Source organism: Athene cunicularia (assembly GCF_003259725.1).
Source record: "Athene cunicularia isolate RWA chromosome 1 unlocalized genomic scaffold, athCun1 chr1_part1, whole genome shotgun sequence".
Taxonomy (NCBI): Eukaryota; Metazoa; Chordata; class Aves; order Strigiformes; family Strigidae; genus Athene; species Athene cunicularia.
The window spans coordinates 71,797,954-71,811,820 of record NW_020799091.1 but is presented as its reverse complement, the minus strand read 5'-3'; the positions used below and the strand labels follow the sequence as shown (position 1 = coordinate 71,811,820).

Genomic DNA, 13,867 nt, shown 5'->3' with positions numbered 1-13,867 from the left:
GGGGGGGCGGGGGGGGCAATAAAAGAAAAAAAAAGCTACCAGAAATGTGTACGTGAGCACAGGTGCTTATTTTGCAAACAAAGCAGAAATTAAACTTTGGATGTCTAACAAGGGATTTTTAAACCCTAGTAATCCAGATCAAAGGAAGACACCTTGAATAGTTAAGGCAATTAAAATTTTTTTACGCAGTGTAATGTTGTCACAATGCGGCCTGTGCCAGTACTACATACAGACCTCTACTTAGCAGTTTGTTCATAAACACTTTGATGCTTATTTCTGTATGACAATAGAGTTAGAGTCTTGAAAGACAGCAGGTACCAAATTATTTTAGAATAAGTGAACAAGCACTTGGTTATTTGATGTTTAATCTGAATCTGTTATCCCGAAAAAACGCACAGCTACGTAACCTGCAATGGTATCACTTGCAAAAAATGGCGAGATCCACTGTGCTGGTCACAGACCCCACAGAAATAAAACCTTCTTGCTTGAGAGAAGTACTTGGCTTCTCTTTTCTCCAGTGCCCTTCCTCCCTCCCCCTGGACACAAGTCAGGTGATCTCGAACCATTTGTTCATCACCTTCATTCAACAAGCCTCATTCAACAAGCAGCAGGCTTGCCCCTTTTACAATTAATGTCTTTTTCCTTTTTAAGAGCTGGCCATGCGTCTGAAATCAAATTTGACTGTCTTCTCCAGTATTGCTCTGCTCATCCACATTAAGGACTCAAATTATTTGGGGAAACAATAAAACAGTGTCACTCAGGTCTTCAGTTATTCAGCTGAGGCCTGAATATTCAGAATCCTCTAGTTTTGCTGAGAATTGTTCTATTTTAACTCTGCTGTACAAAATGCTTTGAAATGGTAATACTCACCCATTCCTGATACACCAGCTTCAAAGGCTGAATTCAAATCACAAACAGGGTCATCATTACCCTGTACCCCTCACATCTCCAGAGAAAACCCTCTGTTCCTCTGCATCTTTGAAATGTTAATTGTTTAAGTACTAAAAGCTCCCACACCTTGTAAAAAGGGGGAAGCTAAAAATCTCAACTTTTAAAATTTAGCAATCAAATAATTTCTGATTATTTAAATTAAGGCTTTTCTGGGGGTTTGGGCAACTGCAAGCACATTAGGCTGGTTGGCAGGTCAGCTCCAGCTCACATCCAGGAAAGAAAGTCAGTGCCACCAGAAATACACTGAAGGTAGAGATGCTATTAAGAGGGACTTTGACAGGCTGGAGACATGGGCTGACAGAAACCTCATGAAGGTCAATAAAGGCAAATGCAAAGTCCCACGCTGATTTGACTAACCCCACATACCAGGACAGACTGGCAGCAGCTGACTAGAAACCTGCTTTGCAGCAAAGGACCTGGAGGTCCTAGTGGACACCAAGCTGAACATGAGACCAAGTGTGCCCACACGGTAAAAACCAGCTGCAAACGGGGCTGTATTAGTAAAGGCACAAACAGCAAGTCAGAAGAAGGCATGCTCCCCTTCTATTCAGCAGTTATGGGACTGCATCTCAAGTCTGTTTCCAGCTGGGAATTTCCCCAGTACAAAAAGGTCAGTGACATGCTGGAGCGAGTCCAACAGCATGCAACCAGATCAAGCAGAGGCTAGAGCAAGGACAGGCTGAGAGAGATGGGTCTGTTCAACATGAAGAAGAGAGGACTACAGACAGGTCTCACTGCTGTCTGCAAATACCTAACGGGCAGATGTAGAGAACACTCCTCAGATATGCATAGCAAAAGGATGAAAGTCAGCAGACACAAGTTGCAGCAAGACAGATTCTGATAGATAGATAGATAGATAGATAGATAGATAGATAGATAGATAGATAGATAGATAAGGAACGCATGTTTACTGTGAGATTGGTCAAATGTTGGACCAGGCTGCATAGAAAGCTTATAGAATTTCCATCCTCAGAGATATTAAAGAATGGACAGGACAGAGCCCAGCATAACTTTGAAATTAATTCTACTTTGCATCACGGGGTTGGAAAAGGTGACCTCCAGAGGTCACTCCCAACCTAAACTATTATAAATAGCATAAAAATTAATTTATAATTATTATCTGTGAAAAGGCAGAAAATGGATTCTTTAATTCTATATAGTAAGGACTATTATTTATAACACACCTTTTATTTTCTTTTTTTAACAAAACTCAGACAGGACAGTAGACAACAGTTGTGTCCCTACTATTATCCCACAACTCAACAGACATGACAGTTAAATCTTATTCCCTCCTCCACACCATGGGATGTAGTTTTGCTTTATCTCCTCAATTTTATTAGGTAAACACCTATTTCTGATGCAGCAAGTATTACTTTTCATGGATTAAAAATACAGTGAAAGTAGACTATATCTAAAAATTTGGAACCAAGGATCTCATCATAATATATCATTCTTAGGAAAAAAAAAAAAAAAAAGGATCTCATACTTACATTTCTGGGACACAGTTTACATTGGAAAGTCTCTTTTATATAAGCAATAAGAAGACAATGAAGTTTCCTGGTTAATCCATCAAAATTCCTGCAGGCTAAGATAACAACTTCCCGAGGATGATTTTCCAACCACCTTAACACTTCCCACAGAATTTCCTACAAGAGAGAGTCACAGCAACTTAGAAAATCATCTATGCTATGCGTGGTAAAGGAACCAACAACCAACAAATAAACCCAACAGAGCACTGATGGTGGGGTAGACCTGCAATCACAAAAATGAAAATCAATGTAGGTTTCTGGAGGATGGCTATCTGACTGCTCACAAAGTGGTCCAGAGAGATGGATCGCAGGAAAACCTTCTTTCTGCAGGTCTGTGCTGATTTGCTCTGAATGTAGTTCTAGCACACCACACTTAACAGCTTTGGGTTTTGATAATATCCATGAACTGCCTACTGCCCAGAGGCGGGTTAGCCATAAAGCCATCTTCCCAAGCTACTTTAAGGACAAATATCATATTAGTGGCAAACTCAAAACCAGGGAAAAGTTCTGTGCTTGCTTAAACATAACAGGACCTATTTTCCCCATTTGTTATGGGCAATGACAACTTCTTGAAGACCACATAAAATTAGCAGGGTAGTCAGTCATTACATCTAACAAAGACTCTCTGTCTTTCAGTGAAATACTTCTCGCTCAAAAAAAAAAAAAGTGTTTCTGTAATGTTATTAGGCTTTCAATACCTTCTTCTCTTTAACAACTTCTCTCATTACTGGGAAAACAGGATTGCCCTGGGTAGCACCCTGGGACAAGACAAGATGAACCCCAGAAACATCAGGCACTTCATAGGGGCTAGGCAGTGGAGGGCAAGGCACAGCAACTCCAGTTTGAAGAACAGGAACTTCTTGATGCTCCAGTCTCACTTGCAGCTGCTGAAACTAACTTCCAACCCTTCTGATTGTCTCTAGTTTGAAGTTTTCACAGTAGGAAAACAAATAACCTACTCAGAAAACCTTGGGCCAGCATTTTCAGATTATGATAGCTCTTAAACAAAAGAAACAGCACTGTTTCTATAGCCATCCCAAAGGTAAGGACAATACCTGTACAGTAACTGTTGTGTAAACCATATGCACAAAGTACAAATTCATAGATCGATCATTAGCCTTGTGGGCAATCCTGAAATCCAGATATCTAACTCCGGCCTCAAGTTGCTCCGTAACAGTCAGTACCTGAAAGGTGAAACAGAAGACAAAGGTCCCAAGGCCTTGTAAGAGAGTTGTTTCTTTAGAAAGCTGAAGAAGGTGTACAAAGTTAGCCCTATGACATTTTTCACAGGTCTTTCATCTTTAAAATGGCACTATATGGCACTAAGTTGCAACTTGGAAGTATTTTACTCTCTGACAAGATGGATCCCAATTTCCCTGTGGCATATAGTGCAGATACAGATTAGATTAGTTTCAGACCTCTTCCCTTGTGTTCTGAAAGTTAAAGATCTATTAACCTGTGCATAAATACACAATCATTCTTCACAAAACTATTTGTACAAACAAAAATTGCAGGATGAGCACCTCAGAAATGCTGTATTTATTTTATTAGATCAAAGACTTCACCATGGTTGTCTCTGAGGAGTTCACTCATACTCAACAGAAGAAAAAACAAAAATAGAAAAAAGTACTGGTTATTGTTCTTTTTCAAGATAATGTCTCTAAAAATGTCTGAATTAACCTGTAGAAGTGTACAAAACAGAGGTCCTCCTCTATTTCCACTTCCCTCAGACCTCTTCTACTGGATTTGAGGGCTGAATGGTACAGGTGATAAAGCTGAGTTTCTGGGGCAAAAGTTCCCAAGTGATATGTCTCTCATCTATATCAAGGCTCTCTTTGCATAAGAAAATAAAATCAATTTAATTAAAAACGTTTAAATGCTAATGTGTCTCAGTTCAACACACTATCGACAACACTTTCAGGTTTCAGCAAGCATACACTGTACTGATTTAAGTCAGAAAGGATTCAACAAAAGCTAAGTCAATACAAGGCATTGTGCCTGAATAACCACATTCGTAGCTTTAGGGCCAAGACAGAGCTTAAGACACATGGCGAATGCTCACCCTGCCTAGCTTGAACCATCTAACTTTCTGTTCTTAGGATGGGAATTGAATCTTCTCACGCTGTGTCAGAGCTGCAGGGCTGGGGGGTGGGGGCAGCCCAGTCCCACATGCTCTATGTGGCTTGGGCCAACAGGTCCCTCTGTGCCTGACTGGTCTCCACCAGGCTGGACCAGTTGAAGCAGTGATCCATGCTTGAGTCCCACCTTCACTTGGAGCATGCTGGAGATGGAAGTGTATATGGCTGTAGGTCATATATAAACTCTGTGGCCAGAAAGAGCACCAGATGAAATAGCTGCTCTGAACTGCCCTTTGGATTAATCGATTTTTTTTCTGTTGACTGCATGGGAAAACTAGACAAATTAGACTCTCTAATTAGTCAGCGGTGTTTGGATACTGAATTGGACAATGTGAAAATTACCCCCAAAGGGCAAAATTTAAGAAGCCTTGGGGAGCGATGCTGTTCAGTGATGCAATCTCACACCAGACATCCAGGGCATGAGTGGAAGTTACACACCTGACATCAGTCTTGGTGCAAGAAAGATTTGAGCCTCTAGATTAACACCTGTGACAGCCAGGGCTCAAGCCAGGCACCACCTCCTAGGCACTGGGCCATCCAGAGACCTGTGGGTTCTACCATCCATATGGCTCCCCGATGTCTGTTCTGGATACCAACAGGTGGAGTCACCTCCTCACAGAGATAACTCAAGCACCGCAGAGCTAAGGAGGGGCAGGATTGCAGCCATGCCTCTTTCCCATCAGCACTGGGCCACTTCCCACTAGCATGCTGGGTTCAGACCAGAAAATTACTATAAAGATGTAGGGAGCTTGTTTGTCATCAACAAGGTCACTTCACTGGCCAGCAACCCACAAGTTAGGTGGTGTCTAAATATTTCACTGGCTTAAGTTCCAAAGCAAAAAGCAGCTCAAGACAAAACACTGTGCTGAGTGCCCTTCCACATCAACTCATCACTGCTGTTACATATTCAATATCTTTGTAGTGTCTAAGACTCCAGTTTGCAAAAGGGCTGCTCATATACAACAAAAGAAGCTTCAGCATACATATTGCCATTTATCAATTATTCCCTTTTAATTCCTTAATAACGAACTACTCCTTCAATAAGAACAAAAGTGAAAATATTTTTGGTATCTCTTTGATGCCAGTAAATTCTGTTCTTTAGAAAAATCTTCAGAAACTCTTAACTTAAATTGCGATCCCAAATTTGGTCTTTAACACACGTTTGTGAGGAACAAAGAGATAACTACTAGCTTAATATTTAGAAATTTTTAAAAATTAACTAAACCTCATGTGAGGAACCACACCTTCATCCTCTTACTCTTTATGGAAAAAAATTCCCTTCAACAAGATTTTTGTCTCTCCTGCTGGGTGAAATACTTACACAATATAGATGGGGAAAACAACTGACATCTCATACAACAGTGATAGTAAAAATGAAAAGCATTACCTTCTGAAGAAAGTGCAAGAGAAAAAACTTAATTATAGTAGTATTAAATGTCATTTCTAACAACAATAAACACATAAAAAAGAAGGTGAGTTTCTAGGACAAAGTGGTCAGCTTTAAGCAACATCTTTGTCTATGTATCATGTCTGCCTCACCTACATGCTTTTTCCCCACAAAAGAAGATCTGGTACATATGGGACCTATCTCGTACCCCAGTGTGCTCATTTTAGATAGAATAGAGTTAATTTTTTCCATAATGGCTGGTATGGGGCTGTGTTTTGGATGGGTGCTGAAAATAGTGTTGATATTAAATGGATGTTTTAGCTACTCCTAAGCAGTGCTTATACAGAGTCAGAGCCTTTTCTGCTCCTCACCTCACCAATGAGGAGTGCTGGGGGTGCACAAGAAGTTGGGAGGGGACACAGCTGGGACAGCTGACCCCCACTGACCAGAGGAATATCCCACTCCATATGATGTCATGCTCAGCATATAAAGCTGAGGGAAGAAGAGGAAAGGGGGGGACATTCACAGTGATGGCATTTCTCTTCCCAAGTCACTGTTACGTGTGATGGAGCCCTGCTTTCCTGGAGGTGGCTGAACACCTGCCTGCCCATGGGAAGTGGTGAATGAATTCCTTGTTTTGCTTTGCTTGTGTGCACAGCTTTTTCTTTATTTATTAAACTGTCTTCATCTCAACCCACGAGTTTTCTCACTTTTACTCTTCTGATTCTCTCCTCTATCCCACTGCGGGGAGTGAGCGAGAGGCTGGGTAAGGCTTAGTTGCCAGCTGGGGTTAAACCATGACACCCAAGCACAGTATGTCATGAGAGCACAGATTTCTGGGTAGCAGGCTATTCCTTCATTTCATGGGAGAGCATGAGCACCCTCAGTACTGCAGCAAAAGCTTCAGCTTTGCCCAGGCATGACAAGAATGCTAGATAACAGTTACCTGTGTTATAGACCACTTCATGATAATGGGGTGCACAATGCAGGGGATACATTTGTTTAAAAACTTCACCACCTTGGATTCATTTCCACTAACAGCAGAGGTTTTATCCAAACAATAGGTCATAGTGTCGTGACTGCCTGTAGAAGACAAAAATAAATGTACAGAAAATGTCATTTCTTAACTACTCAAGACCACAATACATGGTTATATTGGGTGTGCACGCCTGACATGTCACCCCATTTTCAAATCACACACTTTTATTGTCTGACAGACTATGTAGTTATGGCAAAAAGGTGGGCTCTTCCACAGAGGTTGTTCATCTGACATTAATAAGCTTAGTGTGAAATCCTCATGAAGGGACGCATCGAGACTTCAATAAAGAAGTTCCCACCCAAACTACACAATCATTGTTGTTTGCCTCAAACCGCAATAAAATGGCCTGTTTCAACTAGCAGCTTCCACTGAAATAACTATTTTGATGTGAAAACCCACTTTTTTTTCAGGAAATAAATAGCTGAAGGCTGAATTTATCTAGAATTTGTCCTGTTCTCAGAGTCGTCCAAATGCAGGACTTCGTACTCCAATCCCATCATCTCTACATGGGAAAATAGGACTGAGATCAGAAATTCATCTTCTTACACCTTTAACTGGATCAACTCCTAACGTGGCACTTTAAGCATTTATATCTTAAATATCTGGTAAAAATGCCCTCCTGAACTAAACACCCACATTCCCTACAAAAACAATGTAAGAGGTGGGCACTGGAAGGTTTCAGAGGCAAATCCAAGTCTAAGTTTACATGTGACAGATTAACAAAATCCACTTTTATGGACTTCAAAAATTACCTGTCTCTCCAGCACAGGGAATTACATAGGGGCAGACTAAGCATAAGAGCCAAGCACAGCTGCACAAATATTTAACTTCCTGGAAGTCTGAATAAATCTGACACACCTCTTGCATCATGTTTAGATGAAACTCTTGCAACCCACAATTTCTTCAGGACAGGCAACCAGTGATTTTGCTAGCGTTTTCTGTCCATTATTTCTTCTTATTTTATAAAGCACCAATAAGAAAAGCTAACAACTCAGGAAAGTGACTTGCTGGGATCTTTACAGAGTATCTGCAAGGAATTTGCATATCATTTTGTTTTTTAAGTCTTCTGTCAAACAAATTGTTCACTGGTGCTAGGAACTGCCTTCTTGAACAGTCAGCCTTACTGGTGCCAATGGCAATATTTCTAGTAGCCAAAGAAAATGGACAAGATTGTGTCTGAAATAAAGAAAATTCTTTGAAACTGTCAGTAATAGTTTAATGTCTCACTCAATTTTTTCACCTTTTAAAATCAAGTTTTTGTCTGTTTTCCTGTTTTAAACCCCCAAACTAAGCTCATTGCAGGTGGAAGATTGATAAAAGAATTTGTCTTACAGGATGTAAGAGTCGAACCATTAAATAAATACCCACAGACCAAATCCAAGTCTGAGACAAGTGAACAAGATTCCATCAATGGGCATCACACCTACTGATGCCCATCAGCAAATGGGTAATACCTTTTCATTTAGGAGTCTTCTTGTGATACCAGTGAGTAATGAAAGGAAGATAGGTATATCCATGACACAACAAATATGATGCAAAGATAGTGAGCTAGCACCAAACCAGGTAGCTTCAGAACTTGAAGCAACAGCTCCCCACCAGCACTGTGCTGAACCTGGTGCAAACACAACACTAATTACTGAAAATTGCCTGTGTCTCCTCGTCATGCTTTCAGAATGCACTCTGACATTTCTTGTATACCTTGTTGTCTTCTCTATCTGAGATAAGCTTCCTCTTCCAAACTGGGCTTCCCCCAGTCATTGCTCCCTATGAAAACCTGCCAGAGCTGTCTTGACCTGGTTGATATTGATCTGCTTTTGTTCTGTCCTGGGCTAGACCAGTTTTGTAGGTCAGCTGGACAGCCACCAAAATCTTCCAAGTTCATAGTCTGCCATGCTCTGTAGAAGTCCTCCAATGTCTGCTGAAATGGGCTTGTCTTCAATTATTCTTTTCTTTGTGCCTGCTCCCCATGCAGGCATATTCATGAGATCAACAAACATTCACAAGAATAATAAGGTGACCGTTAGCAGAAGAGCCAGGAAGCCAAAGGCACACACCAATGGGTTCTCAGCTTTCTACAATGTCCAAGAAGAACACTGTGAAACCTTTTTAGAAACAAAGTTCCTTTTCCATCAAACAGAAAAACCACTGAGCATGCTACTGATTTTTGAAGGATTTTTTCAAGAGGAACAAAAAAGAAAAAAAAAAAGATACAATTATCTTCTTTCTTCTATCATAGGATAGATACTTATTTTCTTCTCCTGATGGTTAAATACGAAATCTAGAATTTTTTACTAACATCTGTCCTGGGGATCTCTTACATAGGCATTATCCAAAACAGAGTTGAATTTGTTCTGATGTTAACATCAATTTAAATTACGTATCCAAGAAGTCACCATGAAATAAGTTTCTGGGTTTCAGTTAACCTACGACTCTGTAGCCTATATAAAACATTCATCTACACACTGTGCTGCTTTCCACCCAAACTACCTGTCGTATCTACAGCTGTGAGAGGAAACGTGGGCTAGACTTTTCTTTAATACCATTTTCATTGAGGAGGCAAAGGGAATCACTCAAGAGCTGACAGTCCTCCAGTGCCTCCCCACATGCCAGTGAGTACAGATTCTCCTGTAACTTCTTTGGACAGAATGGGGGGTGTGTGGGGATCATCTATTCAAGGCAGCAAAGAGAGCAATAATATGACCAAAGAAAGCCTAATGATACACAGGCCTGAATGTAGTACCAATGACGACGCCAGCTATAGCTTATAGCACAGTTGTATTTACCCGTAACAGCATAAATCCAGCAGGGTCATATAGAAAAGTCACATTCTACATTAATGAAAACATATGTTAATTAAAAGTCTCATTCCTCATTTTTTCATACCTTCATGGCATCTTTTAAATACTACAAAGAAATAATAAGGTAAAATGTTATTTCTCTCCTTTTGGAACCACTTTATTATGTAGAAAGTGGAAAGAATGAATTAGGAAAATCTCACCATTGCCCAGATAAACAAATGCTCAGATTATTAATATGAATCTGACAAGATGATGCACAGGGACTACAAAGAAGTCCCCTTTTTTTCCTTCCCTCAAAAAACACCCAACAAAAAACCCCTTTTTTCCTCCCTGCCCTCCAAGAAATCCCAGACATTACAGACTAAAAGTATTCACATGCACACACATGTCACACAAACCCTCCCCCGAGCCCTTCTCCCACACACTGACCCAAATAATAAATGTAGCCATCCTGAAATGGGACAAACAGGATGTTCCAATGCTTAAATGACACACTAACAAAACAGCAGAGACAAAAAGTTAGTCTTCACCTGGAAGAGCCAAGTTATAGAGGGGAATATCCCAGAGCTTCTCTGGCAGTCGTGACATCCATTGACCATTTTCATGGCACACGTGAATGGAGGTTTGCAAAGGGCCTTCCATTAGTGCCTGCTCTAGAGCTTCATAGGGTGTTCTGGAAGGGAAAAAGAAAAGAAAAAGAATAAACCATTATATAAACTGTGGATGAATTAATGCCACAGCACCTGTGCAGGACAGACTTATACATGTTATAAAATGTCAATCTTTCTCTCAAGTGGTTGCAGCAAAATGTAATGCTTCTTGTCCACAACATGCATTGCTTTTGGTAACACTGTCTCCCAGCACAATGCCAAGGGAAGGTTCCAACTTCAGGCTTGTAAACTAACCAACTGAAAGAAAAAAACAGAGCCAAGACCAATATGTACAGCTTTGTTGGTATGGTGAAATGAACATCTACATTGGCTATTGCAACACCATGAGGAGTAACGCACCACCAGTGTGAAACGTCTGTTTCCTGACCCTTCACAGCCCCGGGAGCATGGCAGTGGGACCGATGGCAGAGCCAGGACAGAGGCTGGGTCTGCAGCCCTCAGTTCCCTGGAGAACACCTAATTTGAAGCATCAATTCAGCTGCCAAAACAATACCTCTGTGAAAACCCTTAACAAAGACGTCAGGATATTGAATTTCCAAGTCATGCTGGCTTCTGGGGGCTGAGAGGAATATTTCCATTTTCTTATTCCCTGTTGTGAGAAGATCTCTTGATGTCTGTTCTTATCATCCCTGCTGCTAAGCTCATGATCACAAGTACTTCACCTCAGTCAGACCTTCCTGAAAACTACTCTGGAACTGTTCTTCTTGGATACAAGCCTCTCCAGGATCTTCTGAAAAATTTGCAATGGTCATACAGGAGTGCCAGTGGATGAAACCCAGCTGAGAAATCATGGTTATCACCAGGGTCTTCTAGAGGTTTTATTTTGTCAGTCACATAGGGCCATATGAAAGGCAACTTTAGGAATTTCATTGCTAAGTTTTATGTCCATACCGCACATAACAGATACAATCTGCCCTTATATCTGTCAATGCACGTATGATCCCTCTTCCAGCCTGCCTTGCTGTGCCTTTGGTGTGGCTTTGAATTGGTCTCTCTGAGTACAGCCACCCCAGTTAAGGTACGAATGGGACCGTGTCAGCTGAGGGAAATGCCCAGCACCCCTGGCACAGTGGCACAGGCTGCACGTGTCCAGTGTGTAACCTGGCACTTTCCTCCTGGTGAAAAGCACCTACCTCTGAGGTTATCCATACACACAAGGCTACTGTGTAAGCAGGAAGGAAGTAGCTTAAACCCTATCTTGCTTCCTTTGTTTCACTTTAAAAAACAGATATTTGATGGGCCTAGTACAAAGTCAGGTAGAAAAACGCCCATGGATTTATTTATAAAAAAGGTGCAGATCCTTTTGTCCTGCATAAGCAAACGGTCTCTATAATGCTACATCTGGTATTCTTATTCTTAGAAAGAAGTTAGGATCTCAGGCAGATCAACTCATCCACCCTCTGGCTCTGCAATTTAACATGCTGAACTTCTGCCTCCTGCAGATCCCTTGCTCAGACAACAGATGTCTGCAGCTAATCTCGTCCCTTTTGCTGTGTTTCATGCCTCCTCAGGCTGCACACCACTGCTCAGCCAGGGCTGCTCTGCTCTAGGCTACGTACCATGTAGCATCAGCATGGACTGAGACTGTAGGTGCTTAAAATAACATTGCTATTTAGTAGTTGCAAAAGACTGGATAGTCTTTCCCCTTCCCCAGCTCTGAAGCTGGCAGGAGCTGTGAGGATGCAACACTCCAGCATATGGCAGCACTTACGTGGGTCCTGTACACAGACTATAAACCTAACTATAAGGTTTTCCTCCTTTCCTTGGGATCTGCAGCAACCTTTCCAGAGCCTTTGGGGCTGCCCAATTCATCTGTACTCCAGAGACATCTCTGCCCCCCCAGAGCGGGCACACAGCCCCTCCGTGAGCGGCAGGGACCTGTAAGCCCGCACCTCGGCCCAGCACAAGCTCCTTTTCCCCAGCAGCACTCCCAGGATGCGTCCAAGGGTGCAGGCTTACCTGCTGCCACCCTCTCCTTCCGCCATGTGCTCTCATTGCCTCACTCGGGCTAACGTGGGCACAGTCCCACAACTAACAGAAGACAATCTGGTTTTGTGCCACGCTAGTCCCTTACACAGGTTCACCTCTGAGTTAGGACAGCCCAGTGATGGCCCATACCGAAGAAGCCCCTGAGGAGGCAGCAAGCCCTGCGATCGGCTTTGCCGGGCTGTACAACAGACCCTTCGGCACTGCCCAGCCAAAACCCACAGGCAGCAGGTTCTCAGCCTGGCATAAACTGCCATCAAGGCCCCAGTCTCTGCAGGACCGAGACACTTCACAAAGAGTGTCCTGCTGGGCCTGAGGAAAGCCATCAGAGAGCAGAAACTGCAAGACCAAGCTATGCTGCAGTCCTGCAAACGCAGACATATGAGAAATTCACATCTCATCCTCCTCTTCCTTCTCTTTTTCTTCATCTTCCCACCTCCCTCCTCAGCACCCTGAGGCTGGGGATGGCAGCCGCCGGCAGTGCACGGCAGGAGCAGCAGCACTGCGGGAATCTGCTGATCAAGTCCCGTACAGCAGTGGCTGGACCAGATTCTGGCCTGACCCCCTGCAAAATGCAAAGCCCTAGACGTGCGCACCGCCACCTCTAATCTCAGCTGCTACCTTGTGTTTGGAGATGTGGGGTATCCTTTATGGGGAAACCGAGGCTTCCCTGCAGTAATGAAATTACAACCGTTAGCCACGGCCTCTCATCACTAAATCCTAAACTTTGCAGAAGAGAATTGTGTCTTCATTTCCCCCTTCCAGACGGGCAAGGCCACCCTACACGCCTAGCCGGGACTAACAACCCTCACTCCCCTCGTTCACGCCAGCTTTCTGATCCGACCTTGGGTGGTCTGAGTGCAGGCAGCAACCACGCGTTGAGGATTTTACCGGACACAAACAGTAAACAAGCAGCAAAACGGGCAAAGCCGCTAGAGACCACGGTCCTTCAAACCCAGGACGCAGAGGGCACCGGGCGGGATCTCGCCCGGGTTGTGCCCACGCCGTACCACGGCCAAACGCCACGCAGTTGCGGGAGCGAGATAAGCTAAATGAATGTTTGATGATGCCGTAATTAAAACATTTGCTGCAGCCGGCCCAGAAGCTAACTAACGTCACGGGAACGACAGGAAACATCATGACGAGAACTACCCGAACCGCCACGGCGAGGAGCAGGCTGCCAGCCCCGGCGGCGATACCGCGGGCTAAGGGCTCAGCCCCCCAGCCCATCCCCCGGCACCCGCTGCCGTGCCCTCCGCCGGGGCGGATTCCTCCCTCCCCTCTGCTTTTTTTCACCGTTTTACTTACTCCGAGGAACGATTTCGTTTCCATCTCAGCTCGTTGGGAAGGCTTGTGCACCCCAGCTCC

General features: G+C 43.2%; 1 protein-coding gene across 2 annotated transcripts in view; it reads right to left on the bottom strand.

Moving 5' to 3' along the window:
* The window catches only part of PLCXD1 (phosphatidylinositol specific phospholipase C X domain containing 1), a 20,336-nt gene that overhangs the window by 4,210 nt on the left and 2,259 nt on the right, over window positions 1–13,867 (bottom strand). The window contains exons 1-5 of one of the 2 annotated variants that reach the window (XM_026853378.1): window positions 13,808–13,861; window positions 10,373–10,515; window positions 6,952–7,088; window positions 3,536–3,664; window positions 2,442–2,597 (exon numbers count right to left, since the gene is read on the bottom strand). In XM_026853378.1, the coding sequence (XP_026709179.1) occupies window positions 2,442–2,597; window positions 3,536–3,664; window positions 6,952–7,088; window positions 10,373–10,484 (534 nt within the window). In that variant the 5' untranslated portion in view covers window positions 10,485–10,515; window positions 13,808–13,861. Of the gene's footprint in view, window positions 1–2,441; window positions 2,598–3,535; window positions 3,665–6,951; window positions 7,089–10,372; window positions 10,516–13,807; window positions 13,862–13,867 lie in introns of those variants that run through there. The other variant, XM_026853387.1, reaches the window with a different exon arrangement.